The 19,382-nt window shown below is 35.3% G+C and overlaps 1 protein-coding gene across 1 annotated transcript in view; it reads right to left on the bottom strand.

The window, feature by feature from the left end:
- Nucleotides 1-19,382, bottom strand: part of BANK1 (B cell scaffold protein with ankyrin repeats 1) — a 250,288-nt gene that overhangs the window by 18,278 nt on the left and 212,628 nt on the right. The window contains exon 10 of the mRNA XM_025384833.1: nucleotides 11,156-11,224. Coding sequence (XP_025240618.1) covers nucleotides 11,156-11,224 — 69 coding nt within the window. The remainder of the gene's footprint in view (nucleotides 1-11,155; nucleotides 11,225-19,382) is intronic.

The following is a 19,382-nucleotide window of genomic DNA, read 5'->3' as shown; positions in this document are numbered from 1 at the left end:
GAGAGAAACAGAGAGAGAAACAGAGAGAGAGAAAGAGAAAGAGAGAGAGAGAAAGACAGAGAGAGTGAGACAGCGAGAGAACGAGAACTAGTGACCAAGATTTAAATCTTAAGTTATTTTTGTTACTTAGTTTGGGAATTGGTAGGTATATAAGCTCAGGTCCATATGGGCAAGTCAGGATATGTTTGGTCTATTGATTTATTTGTAAGTTCCAAGTAAGGCCTCTGCATCCCCTTAATTTTAGAGTTGCATATATTCTTTGAGATTTGTTTGTTTGTTTTGTTTTGTTTCATTTTGTTTTTGTTTTCGTTTTGAGGCAGTCTCCTTCTGTTGCCCTGGCTGAAGTGCAGTGGCACGACCTTGGTTCACTGCAGTCTCCACCTTCTGAGTTCAAGTGATTCTCCTGTCTCAACCTCTTGAGTAGCTGGGATTACAGGCACGTGCCACCACAACTGGCTAGTTTTTGTATTTTTAGTAAAGATGGGGTCTCGCAATATTGACCAGGCTGGTCTTGAACACCTGGTCTCAAGTGATCTGCCCGCCTTGCCCTCCCAAAGTGCTGGGATTACAGGTGTGAGCCACCACATCTGGCATTTGATGTTTTATTTTAATGATTGTGATTTTAGAACATGATTTTTTTTTCCCCACCACTTAGAAGATACAGAAGAGTACTGAAAACTGAAATAACTGCCACTCATTATTATACTTTTCAGAAACAGGTACCATAAACATCTTGGTGGTCCTTCTTAAGTATCCACTTCTTTCCTTTTTTCTGAATTAGGGTTATACTGACATAGTTCCTGGTTTTTTCTCTTAGTCATGTAGCCTAGGAATCTTTCCACGACATTAAATATTCTTTGAAAAATGGTTTTTAATGGGAGCATTATATTCCAAAGTTTGTATATGCAATAAAGTATTCAATCATTCTCTTACTAAGGGATTTTTTATTGTTGCCATTTTTCTCCACAATTATATGTTTTTGGAGCTTATAAGTGTTTCATATGAATCACTGGCTGCATTATTTATTTGGTTGGCATAGATTCATAAAAATATAATTTTTGAGTATGACCACCTTTAAAGCTATTGATGTATACTTAGTGCCAATCTCCTTTCCTGGAACGTGTTGTCGTATACACTCTCACCAGTAGGATGAGGGAGTGTTTGTACTGTTTCACTTTTGATAGTATTTTGCATTATCTAATTCAAAGAAGTACACAAACTTTATAATAATTTTATGGTCTAAAGCTTTCTTTCATTGCCAGTGATTCTTGTGTCATTATAACTCTGAGTGTGGTAGCTTAAAGCATTGAATAAGTAACAGACTTTAATATCACATATGACCACTAGTCCGGCCCTAATTTTTTTTTCCAAGTGATTACCTTTCACCTCTTCTTAATTATCTTCTCTATCAATTTAGAAACATTCTTTCAAACTGTCATTTCTCTCTCCCTAAAGGAAAAGTATCCTATCAAAATGATTGGGATTCTCTTACATGTATAAGTTATTATAGAAAGAGTTGAGAGCATTTAATCTCCCATTAGGAAAATAGCATTATTCTATCTTTTTAATAGATACTTTTTGTGTATGTTTTGAATTTACAGTGAATAATTTCTTTTCTTTCATGATGTTGCCAAATATTTCTGGTATATAAAAAAGTGAATTATTTATTAATTATATCCAGCTAGTTAAAATAATTTTCAAGAGTCTTATAGTTGATGTTTTCAAGTCTTCTGGCATGTATGTATATCATCTAAAAATAATGGAGAAAGTATCTCCTTCCCAATAAGTACACGTTTTATTTTAGATGCATGTTACTGCAGTTGCTAGAAACTTCCAGGATAATGGTAAGTAAAAATGTTAATAGCGGGTATCCTTATCTTGTTCCTATCCCTAACAGGAATACTAATCAGATATTTCTGATAATGTTAAGAAAGTATTCTCTTTCTTATTTTACAAGATTAAAAAAAAATTATGAATACTTGAACAATAGTTTTATCTTTTTCATCAACTGAAATCATCATGTTTTAAAAAATAAAATAACTAGTACATTAACATTTCTACTCCATGAGATGGTTCATATAATATGAAAATTCTCTTTTATTTGAATTTGAAATAACTCACTGGCAAAACTTATTCTGGTTAACTATTGAGTTAAAATGTATACAAACATGCCTTGGTCATTAGTCTAGTGATATTTTAAATTTTTATTTATCACTTGACATAATTTTATTAATGAGTATTTCCTTGGTGTTTTGGGGGATGTATCTTTTTAAAGCAGAGCATAGTTTTGGCTTGAAGAAGTTAAAAATATAGCACTCTGGCACATCAACTATTTAAACTGAAAAACAGCAGGTGCAAGAAAGATCATTCTGACCTTTCAGTTGTTTCCCAAAAGCAGAAGACTAAATTCCCACGGTAAAGACACTCACTCTATACAAGAAGGAAAAGCAATATCCTTAGCTTCAAAGAGGAGAAGTTGAGACTAAGAGGATTCTGTACATACCTTGTTAGAATAACTCTTGTCTTTTAAGCCTCTCATTTTCACAGTTTACTATTCTTTGTCTAATTCAGTAGCTAAGTAACTGGCTAACTGCTTTTTTGAGTCTTCACTTTCTTTGAGGGCGCCAGTGCCATGTGAAACTATTAAGCTTTTCTCTTGTTAATCTATTTTACATCAATTTAATTCTCAGTCCTGGCTGGTACCCTAAGAAGATGGAGGTGGAGTTTTTCTGCCACTACAGTCTTTTGCTCACATTTCAGTGTGTATCTTTTTATGAGGGAGATTGTATAACATGGTATTTGGAGCCAGGTAGATGAGGACTTAAAGCTCTTTCTCATTCCATTTTTGTAAACTCCAGTTTCTTTGTCTATAAATGAAGGTAAATAATCCCCTTGTAACAGAGTTGTTGCAAGAGTTGAAGGAGCTAATATGTGTAATGTGCTTTGTTGTGTTTCAGGCTTCTGTTAAAGCTCAGGAAAGTTGCAGTGAGAGTTGTTAAAATGATTACCTGAAATAGTACAGAAGGTGATTACAAGTTTGGCCTTCAGAGTATAACAGAATTGAGTTCAAATTTCACCTCTACCATTTCTTAGCTCTCTGTCCTTGGTTGCAAATAATCAATCCATTTTAAAAAGGAAAATAATATCTATTTCATATCTTTGAGGTTTTAATGAACTATTGCTATGCAGATGATTAACACATTTGTCCTCAATGACTGTTCCTGCTCTGTGAGAATGTTTTAACTGATATAATTTATTGTGATGACTGCTGTTATACATAATCTTGTTTTGTATGTGGTTATAAAGACTATACATATATATGTATTTGTTTATACATATATATGAAGGAATTTGAAAGTAGTTACTTTTTAAAATTCCAGATTTTTAAATCTTTTTTTATTAATAAAGTAATGAATGAAAAAACATTTTCTTTCTAGTTCCTAGGTAATTTTATAGTTTTTGGTCATTGTAACCAGATTATTGCTACTCAATTAGCAATAATTATGTTACATTACATATTTTTTATCACCAATACTTTACATTCATGTCTTATAAATAAATTTACAATAATTATATAAGTTTACTTCAGTAGTTTTAATACTGTAATTTCTTTTTAAGCTTTTTATTTTGTTTAATTCCTCATTAGTTAGAATATGTTTTGGTTGATACTTTCATAATGACAGAATGGCTATCTTTTCTAAAATTTTGGATATCCAAAAATTATTTTATTTTCTTCTACATGAACAAAATGCCTGACTAAATATAAACTTCTTAAGTTGCAGTTTTTTTCTCAAATAGACTTGGTATTCCATTATCTCAAGTTTCTGTCACACAGATTCTCTAATTTTTTAATGGATTTTGTTAATTTAGTAGAAAATCTAAGTTAAAATACTTGCTCAATACTTTAAGATTGTTTCTTTTTCCTTAGAATCAAAAAGATTTGCTAGGGTGCTTTTAAACACAAACAACGCTCCTTACTTTTTCCTGTCTCATAGTGAGCCCACTCGATCTGCATTATTCATCCTCCAACTTCCCACTTCTCCAAAGATTAGCTTAATAAAGTCATTGATTGTATTTTCTATTCTAGTTTTAAAAAACCTGTCATACTTGAGTTGTATCTCTGTTCTCCACATCTTATTAGTTTTCGGTCTTTCCATGTACTGAGAACAAATCCTTCTTTAATATGTTCTCTAATTCACTGATTTATTTTCACCTAGTGTGAGTCCCTTTTGTTGTGACTGATGTGGATTTTAATTTGCTGTTGAAACTTTAGCTTCTTATTTTATTTTATTTTTATCATACTTCCTCTTGTCAATACCTTTTCTTCATGTCACATGTTTAATCTCATTCTGGTATCTCATCTCAAATGTCTTTCACATATTTTGCTTTCATCTCAGTCTAACCTTGGCCCTTGACTTTCTGCTGCTATTTCCTCTCCATATTTTCCATTTTTTTAATGAGTTCAAACTTTTCTGACATTTTCTTTTTTGGCCCCTGCATTTTGTCACCAACTGCCTAGTACTGAACCTGAAAGTGGGATACTTCAGTTGAAATTAACACATACTGCCTTAGAACTTTTGAAAAAGTTAAAATATTTATAAAAAGCTTCATATTTAAGCAGTTATGCATTGGTAGCTGAAAAGTGCTGTGTGTGTGTGTGTGTGTGTGTGTGTATTTCCCATTTTTTCCATGTTGATAGCTTGGTGCTTTTGATACGATATCTGACAACCTTCCTCATTAATAAATAAATCACTAACAGAAGTATAATTATTCTGAGTCTTTACAAAAAAAAAATTCTCCTTCCTTTCTTCTGGAGTAGTTTTAGTTTATGAACTTTTTGTTTGTTCTCATCTTTAATACTTCTGGCATGGTGGCTCACGCCTGTAATCCCAGCACTTTGGGAGGCCAAGGTAGGTGGATCACGAGGTCAAGAGATCAAGACTATCCTGGCCAACATGGTGAAACTCTGTCTCTACTAAAAATACAAAAATTAGCTGGGCATGGTGGTGCACGCCTGTAGTCCTAGCTACTCAGGAGGCTGAGGCAGGAGAATCGGATGAACCCGGGAGGCAAAGCCTGCAGTGAGCCGAGATCATGTCACTCTACTCCAGCCTGGCGACAAAGCGAGACTCTGTCAAAAAAAAACCCCAAAAAACCAAAAAAACAAAAACACATCTATGGAATCATTGTTCACCAAGGCTCTTGGTGTTTATATGTCCTTTGGTTCTTTCCCTGTGTTCAGGGACGGACTGCAGAAATCTTTAATAGGTGCAGTTCACAACTCAAGATCCCAGGATTTAGCAGGTTTTTGTCTAATGCAGCTGCCACGATAGAGGTGGGACATGATTCCCTGGCACTATGTATCTAAGTCCGTGCATAAATTTCTAACAGACTTCTTGACCTTCCCATCCCTCCATTGTAGAGCTTTACTTTAGAGTCCCAGGACCAGCTGAGTGTAGCATTACCCTCCTACACCCCACTTTCAACTGGAAGGAATATTTTATGCATGTATGTGGAAAGATCAGAGCTGGGACACAGAGCACTTGTAAAAATTAACATTTATGTAGCAGACAGGTAGCTGGGGTCAGGAGGTAAGGGAGGGATTAAATATCTTTCTACTTTCTATTATGAGCAAAGGACTGATTTGTTTCATAGACAGTAGGGGTAGACTACTGATTTTTAAATTTGTCTCAATTAACTTTTCTCAACCTTAGAATTAATTAGAATTAGTTCTAGATGCCAGTAAGCTTATTTTCCAGTCTTTGTTCTCCCTATTGTTAAGAATTTCATCTTTTTTGTGTGTGCTTTGACTTCATTTCTGAGAGACAACACTGTGGGTTGCTAACATATTGCTATTCTAGACAAAAACTGAGCTATTACACAAAATTTTCAAGGTATGACTTTAACAACAACGAAAAACTTTTGTGAGCAGTATGACAAATGGAAATGTAAGTATACTGGAAAAGAGAAAAGAGGCCATTATTCTTTTATGGAGTACAAATGACCACATTTTGACAATTTTCCCTCTTTTCTGTTTAATATATCCAGTACTGGCAAAAACAGCCTGATGAAAATACCTCAGAGATCAGCATTCTCTTTTTCCCATGTAAGGGTAATATCTTCCCCATTTCTCCAGGTCTCCTGCTTCTAGACAATTTTATTATTTAACGTTTATCAAAGCGCTACAGCAATGTACACTTATAGAACACAGAAAGGATATGTTGCCTGACTACCTCTTTCCCATGAGTATGCACACTCCTGCCCTACGGAAGACCAGCCAATAATGGTTTTGTAGTCTGGAGTGAGGAATTGGTGGGCAGGGACTATACTAGGGGTTATAAGCTCATAAGCCTATAGGGACCATGCAGATAAAATTACTGAGCAAGTAAGATTTGGTACCTGCTTGTTAAATACATTTGAATAGTTTTCATTAGCACAAATAAATATGTTCTTTCATTTTTTTCATAACCTGACTCTCTTGATATCTCTTATGTTCTCACTTTTGATAGAATTATGACTTTAGAGAAATGTGTTCCAAATACAAGAAGACAACACGAAAAGCACGATAACAAATGAAAATAGTCATTTGTTGCAATTTGTGCATTTATATAATAGGGAGTGGTTGGAAATTTGAATATTTCAGGAAACATGGTCTTAAATGCTGGCAAAAGTTTTAAATTATATTGTGTGGGTTATTGTTAAAATATAATTTACTTAGGGGCTAAATTTGACCACATGTGGTCTCTGAAACATAGTTTCTTTTGGTGGAAATTTTTTACATGTTGATTTTGAGATTATTGCTGATTACTATCTCATCTATTCAACTTTTAGTCTATATCTAAGGTAGGGCTAGGCAACCAAAGTTTAAAAGCTCTGCAAATAATTCTTATGCTCGTCTGAGTTGGAAGTGACTGGTATAGGCAGTTGGTTAGGGTGGATGTGCTCCTTCTATCCACAGAACATTACCCTTCAAAGAAATGGGTTTTTTTAGCAGCAGCCAATCCGTACAGATTGGCAGCAACCTGATTCTTGCCTGTTTGGAGGCAAGAATTCGGCTGAGGGGCATAAGGCACAGGAGAGACCAAGGCAAGTTTTAGATACAGTAGTATTGAAAGTTTATTAGAAGGTTTTAGAGCAGGAATGAAAGGAAGTAAGGTACACTTGAAAGAGGGCCAAGTGGGCAACCTGAGAGATCCAAGTGCACTTGACATGGGGTTTTAAACATTGGTATGGTTCTGGGGTTAGTGTCTCTCCTCCCTTGATTTTTCCTTGGGTCAGGCGATCTGCAAACGCAGTGCCCTGCCAGCACCTGGGAGGAGCCGCATGTGCAGTATGTTTACTGCAGTTGTGCATATGCTCATTTAGGTGTTTTTCCCTTACCAGTTGAGCGTTCCTAGAGAAAAGTCATATACCAGTTAAACCCCACCATTTTGCCTTTTAGTGCACATGCTTGCGCCCACTTGCCCAACTCCTGAGATCTTATTGGGAAGCTGCTGATCACCAGCTTCAGGTGTTTTCTGTCTATTGAGAGACTACCTTTCGCTGGCACTGGCTGTGACCAATTATGGTTTTAAAGAGACAGTTTAACAACTACCTAACCATAACCTGGTGGTCGTCTGATATTCCTGGGTGGGTAGCCCTCTCCTGCCGTGCTCGTGTCTGCCTAGCTGCCCACACTAACAGTTTGCCCTCTAAGAGTGAGAGCAACAACACACCTTTCATAAGGTTCATTTGCCTATATGGCTGAGGACATCTGTGGATGTAATCCATGATCACAGGGAGGCAGCTTGTTCAGAATGCTTGAACCTCATCAGTTGCCACATGTCATATCCAAGGTAAGACTATGCTAGTAAGATGGGGATGATCTTGACATAGATAGAAAAGGCCCTTCTGTACAGTCCAAGATGTGAACAAACTTGACCCTAGACTATATATGATTTTGTAAAACAAGGAAAATTAGCCAGATATTTCCATCTTTGAACAAAGAGCCCATAAATTCTTTCAACATTTTTGACTTGATCATGTTCACTTAGAAATCTTCTAATGACTCAGTATATTTTATATAAACTTTATTATCTGGCAGAGACCAAATAATGCAAGCAATCTAGTCACTGGAAAGCCATCTTCCTTTATTATAGGTTTAATGACTGGAATTGGGGGTATGAATCAGTCTTTTGTGAGCTTCGATAACATAACCCAGACTTCAAGATCCTGACCAGCTCCAAACACACTGGCAAAATGCAGTTCTCTGGCTTCCAGCATTGAAGAACAAACCCTTGATGGCTCTGTAAAGCTCAGTTTTGGGAAGGAGGATGGAAGTGCGCTTGTTCATCTATGATAGCACTCCTTAGCATTTTCTAATTTCAAATCCAAATTGGGAAAATTGACTTTTAAACTGTTTTGATGGAAAATTTTATCTGTGATCCAAAGTCTTCAGCATTTTTCCTTACACTTTTTTCAAGATGTGAAAACTGAGTTGAAGAAATCTGTTGAGTTTCCATGGAAATGGTGCCAATTAATTATTTTTTTCTTCCTTAGGAAAATTCCTTGACTTAGCAATAATGTAACTTCCTGGCAATCCCTTGCCAGTCTTAAACTTAGTGCACTTGAAATGCTTATACTTTCAATGGGAAAATAGTTGAATCTCATAATCCCTTTTCCCTCCAGCATATAGAGAAAGAATTAAATAATAATTCCTGTTTACCTTCTTTAGAGAACTTGTCTAGTCCCTTTAGAAAATCTTGCCTCTGACAAACATTATATAAAAGGCCCTTTTTATTGTTTTCTACCAAGTATGTACTGCTTTTCCTAGTACACCATGAAATCCCAGGATATTTGAAGAATATTCATTAATTAGGTAATAAGCAGTTTTCATTGCCTAGTATGTTACATGGACTGAATGGTCATAATATCTGCAACAGTTTAGAGAAATATGGTTGGATGAAATCGGCCTTTTTAGGTATTTAGGTACTTAATTCTTTTATTTCTAAATATTCCAAAGTATTCCTAATTATCTTTTTTTCATGCTAACTGCTGATTTCCTGTACACTATAGTCATCAGGGAGGTTTTTGGAGAAACATTTGATAAGGATTGACGTTCCCTTAGTCCTTACAAATAAAACAATGTTCTGTTCCATTCTGGTACATTACTGATATCCAGAAATAAAGGAATCTAAGGAAACTGCTCTAAGATGACTAATCAAAAATATCATCAATAAGTTGGACTTAAGTATGTACAGAGAAAAAATATTGCAGCCAAAATATGATTAAAATATTAGTATCTGAGTCCCCACAGAATTTTAAAAAATCTAGTGGTAATTGACCTTGATTATGCAAATTAGGTAACAAGATACAGACAGATAGTAATCAATACAATATTGCATAATTAGGTCCTCGTTTCCCTTTACCACACTCTCCTCCCCTTTTTCTGTGTGCAGATGGGTACTAGTTTTCTATACAAGGTAGAATAATGATAGGGCTGTACTAAGCTTAACAGATACTAGCAGCCCTTCCAGGCATTGCTCTCTGTGGGATGGCCAGAAGGATAATTGATATAATCAAACATTCAAAGGATCTCTTCATTACACTTGATACTCGTCACTTCCCTTCATCTCCTGTGGCCCTCTTCGCATTTTCCCCTTACTTCTAACATAATTTAATTAAAAACATGGTAATTGAATAACTTATAAGAAAAACACTTCAGGGATTTTTCTCCCCAAAAGCTCAAAGCATCTCCTCTCTTCATTCTTTCCAAAGCTCTGTGAGGTACGTAGGGGAAGCCAGGTAGAAATAATCTTATCTACTTCGTTTAATTCTTTAGTAGCTCTTCTGATCCTAATTGTACAATGAACTCACATGGAGCTTTGCATTTATTTCTTGAGAGAGCTGAAGGCACAGTGGGATGATAATAGTAGACTTAAAAAGGATCTATCTTCCTCCTTAAATATGAAATCACTAAAAATGGAAAACTGTCAAATAAAGAATTTTTTGCATGTAAATTTACAAGCAGTGTATTCAAGTGTTTCATGAGAGAATAAAAGTTCAGCTTCATCATGTGTTGCATTCAAACACCATGTATTAATTGGAAGAATGATCTAAGTACCACCTTGCTGTTGTGAAATAATGCCACTTGAAGTGATGGGTGAGGGTTACCCATTTAAGAACGAGCCTTTGTTTGAAGGATGATTCATAATGTCCTAGGAGCAGGTCCATTGAGGGTCTGTATTTAATAGTTCAGTGGGTGTTAGAATTTGGTGCAATCCATTCCCAGCCATCTTTACAATTGCAAAAAAGGAGCCTGACTTAGTAGTTGCTGTGAAATAATTTCCTGGTTTTATTCCAGTGTCCCTCTCAACAATTTAGTGGCACCAATTTCAAGGAAATATTAATTTGGACTGAAGTTATTTCAAAGATGGGCCTGTATATACGCATTCATTATCATAGGCAGCTAATGTTACCCCCTACCTCTGCCACCTTTAATGTTTTTCATTTTTGAACGTTGAATAAAGCCTTATTGTCAGATTAAAAAATCATAATAAAAATTCTGCTAGAGTCTCTCTTTTCAGTAGAAGACAAACATTTCAGGGAAAACTGGAGGCAGAAAATATTCTGTCTGTGGAAGATGTTTCTGTGGCTACAGTTTTCAGCTTTTCTCTGCATAACAAATAATTGTTCAACAAATGTTAGATCAAGTGCTGAAGGCAAGAGAACAGTTGAAAAGGATGCAATGTTTGGTTGGCATTGAGTGCAAACCATAGAAAAGTCACGCTAACCCCTTTCTTTGGAGGAATCAAATCATTTGCCACTCCTACCAAGTTGGGTTCCAGAGGCTTCCCTTACAAGTCTATGAAAACATGGCCTCTGATGCATCTTAGAGAAGTTTTCTTACTTGATCTTCCTGGAACCCTCATGATAACATTGACAACACTACCACAAACATTCTGACAAGGCCATTTCATGCCTTTGTTAATTAAAATATTTTTCTTGTATTAACTGTATTATGGCAAAAATATATTGTGTGAGATTAAGAGTAAAATTTATAAAGCACACAATTACATACTTCTGTCCTAGGAGGCTTTATTCAGTATTCATATGATTTCTTGATATTTTACTTAGAGATTACTAAATAGACTGAAGTTAGAGTTAGTGTTAGTACCTTGTTTCTTAGGAAGACCACGGAACTTGTCATCATCAGATTGTCTTCTGGCTGTCTTTTGTTGAAACACTGTAAAAAATAAAGAACATATTATTTACTGAACATAAATGTTCAAAATATCCATACTGTAGAAGTCTCCAGGAAGCCAGAATGCAGTATGTCATTTTCCTGAGTATCAGTTCCTGCATTGTATTATTTTTGAGTAGGAAGATTATCAAATTTACAATTCTCTCATTTGTGCAGCTTATCAGTCATTTCAGAAAGCATTTTCATTGAGTAGAGTAGTATAATGCTGATGGAATGCCTCATTGAACTATTTAAATCAAGATATGATTCCATTTTGATATCAGGTAAGAATAAAAGCTGCATTATGTTAAAAGCGATAAATGTTAAAATCATATGAAAAATTTCATTTGCACAGAAATTACCCATGCTGACTTTTTGATGATAAGCAAGGATAATGACTGCTTTTCTTAAACAGGTAAAAAGACTCTTGTATTTCACAGAAGTAATAATAAAAAAGATACTTTATTCTTGCCTCATCTATCTAGACCACAGACCTATTAAAACAGCTTATTCGAATTACTTCATTATCTGAAAAGTGCTTTGTTCTCATTTATTATTTCTCACACGAAATTCTGGGAGACAAGTCAGCATTACTCACCCCATTTTGCAGATGAAAGATAAAATTGATTGTTTAATACTTATTGAGCACCCACAAAGTTCCATATAGCTTCTGGCATTTGTTAATAAAAAAGTCCAGACTCTTTACAACTTTACTTTAGAAAATGAACATCTCAGAGTTACATTTATTTTTTATGGGCAGTGTGAATTACAGGGTTTGGGAACTGGAAAAGGCTTTGGAGATTTAGTCCAACCTCATATGTTTATAGATGAGGGAGATGGAAGTAACTAGCTTGTAAAAAGGCTAAGTAATTTTGCAATGATCTCAGAGTAGCAGAGATGTGATTTAAACCCACAAGCCTTGAACTTCCATCTATTGCTTGGTTCCTTATAGCACTGCTGCCTCTTCCCTTCCATAACTATTCTCTTATAAAGATAAATAAGGAGATAGAGGGAGAGGATTAAAAGGGAACTCAGAACATTTCCAACACAGTTGTATCTCTTGTTCCTTTTAGCAGTTCTACAGAATTTCCTGGGGTAATTGAACTGAGGCCTGTGGGAGTGAATGTGTTTTAGCTGGATGGTGCTGGACCACTGTGATTGGCAGAAACATCCCAACAGTTACCCTAGATTTCTGTCTTTGGTTTTCATATTCTTTAAACCAATATAAGATCAAGGACATACCTGTGATTAACCCCAGAGACTTTTTTTTAGATGAAATTTCCCCCCCATCTGATCAACAATTAGTTATTAAACACGTATAATTTGCCAGATGCTGTCAAGACAAAGAGTACTCCCTTCAACTGTGCTCTTTTAAACAGAAGAGACAAAATATGTTCCAAAGTTTAATGTGTTTGAGAAAAAGTATACACATAAAATAATGTTTTTGGTTGAAAATCAGTTTTCTACTCCAAGTTAGTACATGGAAAACATGCTAAATATAATTAACTGGCAAGTTCTGGGTTTGCGGCTTACCTACATTTTTCCTAAAATAAAATATACTGAGGAATATATAGCATATGAATATATGTTAGGATATTAAAATAAGTGTTATAAGAGGTACTTGATTTTTCTATTTGCTAGTTTTAAAAGTCTTTAAAATGCAATGCTTTAAAAATTTTAATAACATGCAGTTTCTGTGCCTTTCTGCCAATATTGTTAAGATATAACTGAGAATGTTTAAGACGAAAAAGCTGGCATCATTAATATGGGAAATGACCTGAATCCAAAGATCCATGCAGACAATAAATTCTTCAAATAAAAATTACATTAATTGATAAGTTTTTAAAATTCTGCTGAGGTTTGAAGCTACAAAGTACTTGGAAATGAAATTATTTTTCCAGCTTTTTGGCATTAATTTGTTACAAATCACTTTACACCCTATATGTTACTGGAATCCTTTTTGCTGATAACAAATGCTCAGCTTGTGTGAAACAACAGTAAATGTTAAACAAATAAATGCTCTCTTTCAGTTACTAGATTAAGAAGTTACAAGGAGTGTATGTATTATCGTCGCGATTTCACCAGGGCTTATATTCGGAACAGCTGGGGACAAGGGCAGAATATTGGGATGAGACAGCAGGATACTTTCTACTGAGTGGGGTGATTGTGAAAATGCTGATAATAGGACTCTTTAAAAGCAGACGTGTAGTAGGTCATGCCCACAGTTTAAAGGTTCCCTCTACCTGTTTTACCCACCTCTGAGTTCTCTTTTAATTCACCTGCAGCTGCACCCAAACCTCCAGGTTCCCTTTCTCCCACCTACAGATGAGTCTCACTTTCTAAAAAGAAAACAACTAGCAATTAGCATATTGCCAAACACACTGTCTTCCCATCGCTTTCAGTTGGGGAGGTATTTTTAAATATGAGGCAACCTTGGGAAAAGATCTATTCTGTCTTATTTTCTGAAGAAAACAGTAGCCCATCAAAATTATCACTGAAGCAAACACACCTGTCAAGGACACATATTCCATTAGCCTTATGAAAATAATAGATACAGGTAAAATTTCAGAATCTGTTAATCTCTCTATTTTTATAGTTCCTAATAACTGAAACACTTAAAATTGCTTCAACTAGCAAAACCTTTGTTCTAAAAAACTTTATGTACTTTATATTTACCATGTTCAGCCACCCCACACCACCTTTACAAGAGGTAGATATAAAATCCATAACAGGGTGAGAACTGAGTGTAGGGTTATAGGTCACTCGGATTTATATACAAAAGTACATTATTTTGTAAAGCAAGAGTTGTGGTGAGTTAGACGAGAATTTGTTTTAAACGTATTGTAACCAAAAAGTTGTATACCAGAACACTAGCCAATTTGGCACAGAAGATGGGCTATGGTTTTCTCTTCATATCAACCACATGAGTGACATGGAAAAAAGGCATTTCCCTCTTTCTCCCCAACTCCCTTCCGGCCTTTATTTTCTTGTCAATAAAGTTAGGGCTTAGATGTGATGATCTCTAATGTTTCACTCAGCTCTAATATTCTGAGATGTTACCATCTTGTTTCCCAAGACACTCCAGGTCCAATGATGCTGGGAAAAATTATTAAGTGAGTATGAATTTAAGTAGAATGCTATGTTTTGAGGAAAACATTATTTATAACCTGGGGGCATAGACTAACATAAAGATGAGGAAGTTTTAAATCACAGGCCAGTGCTAATTTTTTATCATATATTGAGACAATCCTTTCCCTGTGTGTTTGAATTCTTAAAAAATTTACCTCATAAATGTTCAAAACATGCTATCAAAGTAATTACGATATATGTCAACTTTGCTGACTCTCTCCCCAGTGAAATCTTATTTTTCTCCTCCTACCTAAAACTGAAATTTGAGAAGAAAGAAATATGAATTCATTATTAGTTGTTGTCACTACCTTTAAACATAAAAAGTCCAGACAAAACAAAACAATTTTTGAGGTTGAAAATAATCCCAAAGAATACAAATTTCCCAAATAACACCCTTTTTTATTTTAAATATTGGTGGAATGACTTCTGTAAAATTTTCTCTAGAATATGACATTGAATGGAAACAATTAGCATATCATTAAATACCCAAAATGTTAAGCAAAGCAGAACTAGCAGAAGAGCAGAGGAGGAGGAGAAGGTGAAATTTAATGAGTTCACTTGCACTACTCATCTTTCCAGGCTGCATCTGCGAGAATATTCTTCATGTCAACCTCATTTGTGGTCTATTTCAAGAAAAGGGACCCTTCCATAGCTGCCTTTCTTAGAAAATCTGATAAAGCTTATTTTGAATTATTTCATAAGTGGCTATAGTGATTAAAACCTGTGCAATTAACAACAGCATTCATTTTGTGAATGATAAACCACAAACCCCTTGATGGTTGTCCGTTAGATGTGAAAAGTGAAATGTTATGTAGAGCTCTACAGCTATCATTGATGATAATGCTTGAAACTAGAGATTTTATATAAAATAAAATACATAGATTTGTGTTGTGCTCTTGGCTTTCAGGGAATGATACAGTACAGGGTGGTAGCAGTGTGTTAATTTTTCACCAAAACACCTTTCATTAGGTTGCTAACTACATAGCCAAGTCCTGAGGGTGCAAAGGTAAATAAGACACAGTCATAGTTTTCATATTGTCCTCTATTTTGGTGTGTTCATTTAAGTAAAGGTCAAATGTGCCATTAGTGCCTAATGATAAGAGGGAATAGGGATGAGGAACCATCAGGAAAGGCCAGAATCATAACTCAATCCTTGTAACTTTCTATTCTCCCTGACTTGTTTCCTCAATTTCCCAATTTATACTGTTTAAATCTAATCACAAAAGACACAATAAATTAAAAAACAAACCATCAAGCAACCACAGTGTAAACAACCCCTTTGTCTAGTCAGCAAATACAGGAAACAGAATGTTTTTACCCTATAAGCAGTCATATTGACTAATCTGAAGCTTAGAGGAAAGATGTGTGTGGGTAGCCTCTTTGCAAATCAGCAAGAGAGACTGAGTGCTCCAGTCAGTTCAAAGCCACCATTTAATTGTGCTAGCAGTATTTATAGGTTATTAACTTGAGAAACCTTATCAAATACAGGCCATTACATTTCAATGGGTACATTCAAGAAGGTGTGGACACAAATAGACAGCCACATCAGCCACATAGTATAAAAATCTTTCACCTGAAAGTAGTTTACCGCATGGCAGACATATGTAGGTGGAGTTGTGGCATTATTTTTTTAAGAAGAAACTGTAAATGGTCAGCCAGAATATATGAGATCACTGACATGGGTTACAGTTTACTATTCAGATAAGCAGAGATGGAAAGTTGGAAGACACATTGCCGCATGAAGGAAAGTGGCGTAAAAATTATAATTCGGTGGTGGTATTAATAAATGCTTTAGTTTCCAAAGGAGAAAACATTAATTTTCCTTTCAAGTTGTAACAAAAACTTTGTTTGATAGAAGTGTTATCATTGAAAACATCTCCTGAAGGAAGATTTGGGAAATCCCACTATAATTTTTTTTCTACTACTAAGGGACCTAATTTTTACCAGAGCAGAACACAAATTGTTCTCATTTGCATATGTCATCTTTCGATACAAACACAAATATTTACATTCTAGAAATGTTTATAATCCAGGAAGGTGAGTCATTCTGAGCAATGACAATTGGTTTGTGGACCTTGTTCTAATTATAGCTTGAGATCATGGCAATGAGTTTCTTAGTGAAGCCTCCAGTCACCACTGGGTGGGCAGTCTTCCTCCCTCCTGTTAGCAGGAGGCGGCATATATTGAACAACTATTGCTTGTATAGCACTGAACTGGGGGTTAGTCTCTTCCCATGAGACTTTATTTGGGATCATCTGTTTAATTCTTTTGCTACCTGTTTGTATTCAATAAGGAAATGGTATTAGTATGGACATAACTCTAGTAACATTTCCAGCAATTTTCTTTTGTTTCAAAGAGAAGTAGTTTGGGCAACCAGTGGAAGACTCTGCAAACTATAATGAGTTTACTTTTTGGTACATGCTCAGTGATTATCAAAAGTAACTTGCCTTCCTCTCCCCCTAATCAAGAAATGTTGCTATCCCAAGAAGCAGCAGTGGGATCATGATTTGCACTGTTATATTTCACAGGATGATAAGACTTGGTACTCTAATATTTTGTTCTCTCCTAAATTTAAAGATAAGCTATTTGATTATGCTCACTTTGAACAAACATTAGAGCTTAATTCTGCTAACAAGATTCAAATTATATAAATGCAGATTGAAAATTCCAAAAGGATAGGGCTGGCCCCTTTGTTCTAGATAGTATTCAATAGTGGAAGTTAATAAATACTTTGAAAAAGACATGCAAGATGATATGTTGGCATATGAAACCCATGCAAAAGGCATCTTAACTGGGGTGATATGCCAGGTCTACCTTCACCTCTGCATCTACAGAATACCTTCCATCACAGGAACTACCATTTCCTACATGCTACCCTGTGCAGGCCACTGTACATATACAATTTTAGTTCTCATGAAAACCCTGTGAAATAGATATTAACATTTCTTTAAAACCAAAACCAGAACCAAGTGAAGCAAGGTTATGTAATTTGCACAAAGTTACACAACTTTAAGTGTCAGTCTTAAGTCAAATTCCATTCCATCTGGCTTCATAATCCTCATGAATTTCACTACACCGTGCTGCTGGTCCATTAGGGAAGACTCTTTTCGATTGTTCAACCTCAGGAAGCATCTTATTTTTCTCAAATAGCTACTTATTTAGATTACAAAGAATCACATGTTAAAAGTCCTGGTGGAAAATATTGTGAATTCAAGAAATCTAAAGTGACTAAAAAGACAGTAGTAGGTGTGGATAGCTAATATGGTTGTTTGATGCACCTGTGATTTCATATTTAAATAATCATTCCCTAAAGTATTTGTTTACTCTGGCTTAATAATGGAAATAATCCAGGTAAGAGTCTCTTAACAGTGTTACTGTTGACACTTTAGACTGGATAATTCTTTGTTATGTGGCTATCCAGTGCATTGTAGGAGGTTTAGCAGCATTCTTGGTCTCTGCCTAGTAGATGTCACTAGTACTGTTCTTAGTCTTGACAACCAAAATGTCTCCAGACATTGCTAAATGTCTTATGAAAAGTAAATCACTACCAGTTAAGAACTACTTTTATAGGTCAATTAAACTTCTTCCTACAGATGCTTTTAACAAATAGTTTAGTAACATCATATGTTAAGTGGAAAAAGACCAGAATTCATTCTGCTGTCGAATGAAAATCTAAGTGCTTGATAATATTTGCATTCATTGTCTTGTGTAATGAAAATCTTTTAATGTCAGTTCACACTAGAGCTGATTATTGCCTCCTTTCCACTTCACTAATATAAAGGAATTGAATTCTTGGAAGATGAGGCTAGAAAAGTTCATCATCATTATGTCAACATGCTAACAGATGGTCTGCAAAGCACTTCTCAGGTTTCATTCAGTATTTCTGTGAAGAAGCCAGGGGATCATGATGTTCCACTGTGAGAATGACAGAAAGAGCAAACAAGAACACCTGCATTACACAGGCTGACTTGCTCCTCTTCAATGGACAGTATGAATACAGGTCAGAACAATTTCTCCTTTGCAGAGCTACACCAGCACTCTCTCATGGAAAAGAATGAGGCAGAGAGTCAAGGAGGAAAACAGGAACACGAGGCTTACAAATAATGATACATACGTCACTATTCTGAGAGCACCTGTGATATACATACCTATGTCCTTAAGCTAAATGGTTTGGACAAGGTCACCTAGTCAGGGAGTAGGATCCAAGGCCCTTGATCTAAGACCTACTTCAATCCACTTGACCATATTTTACAAATGAGGACAGAGACCATTATTCTCTGTCACATTTACAAGGATATGAATAAATTTCCCTAACAGTTTCTACTAGGTCTTTTTTCTCTTTTTGCATGTCAATTGCATTGTATGTGATCAATTTCAAGTACAAGTGAATTGCAAGTGGAAAATTTCTGAGAGCAACTGAGTTGCACTTGACATTTTGGGGTCCCTGTAGCTGAGTAGCTCTCAAAAAGGTCATATACAACTTTGTTGCACTGCAAAATGCCAAGGGCAACTCAGTAGCAATTGGAAATTGAAAGGGAAATTATATTCTACCAGAAATCAGTCACATGGATTCTGAAGAAGGATCTTTGTTCTATTAATTGTGTGACAGGAAAATAGAAAATTGCCCATTGATGCTGAAAAATTTTACCCAATAGGCATTCATCTCTTTGTATGATTTATGGACATAGTTTTACCACCAATGTGTCTATGCCATGCCAAGAGCTCATTTTCTTTCCCTGATTTGACTTAAATCAAGAATTCTGTCACTAAAGACTATAAATCCATGTTAATTCCTCTGTATTCTTCAAGCTTAATGAACCTGATCCTCTTCAATATTACAGGGATAAAAAAAGTAGAGGAAAATATATCCGAAAACAGGAGGACTTCAAAAAATTTTACTTATGGAAAATGAGTTATTCCTGTGATTGCTAACCTAAGATAGGTTTAGTACAACAGCAATGTGATAAAAAATCAGAAACATATCTCTTGATAAAATGAATCAACATGGGTTCAGTTTTGCATTAATAAGTTA

This window comes from Theropithecus gelada, chromosome 5, assembly GCF_003255815.1.
Source record: "Theropithecus gelada isolate Dixy chromosome 5, Tgel_1.0, whole genome shotgun sequence".
In the NCBI taxonomy this organism is placed as follows: Eukaryota; Metazoa; Chordata; class Mammalia; order Primates; family Cercopithecidae; genus Theropithecus; species Theropithecus gelada.
The sequence above is the reverse complement of the archived record's forward strand: the minus strand, read 5'-3'. Positions and strand labels throughout refer to the sequence as shown.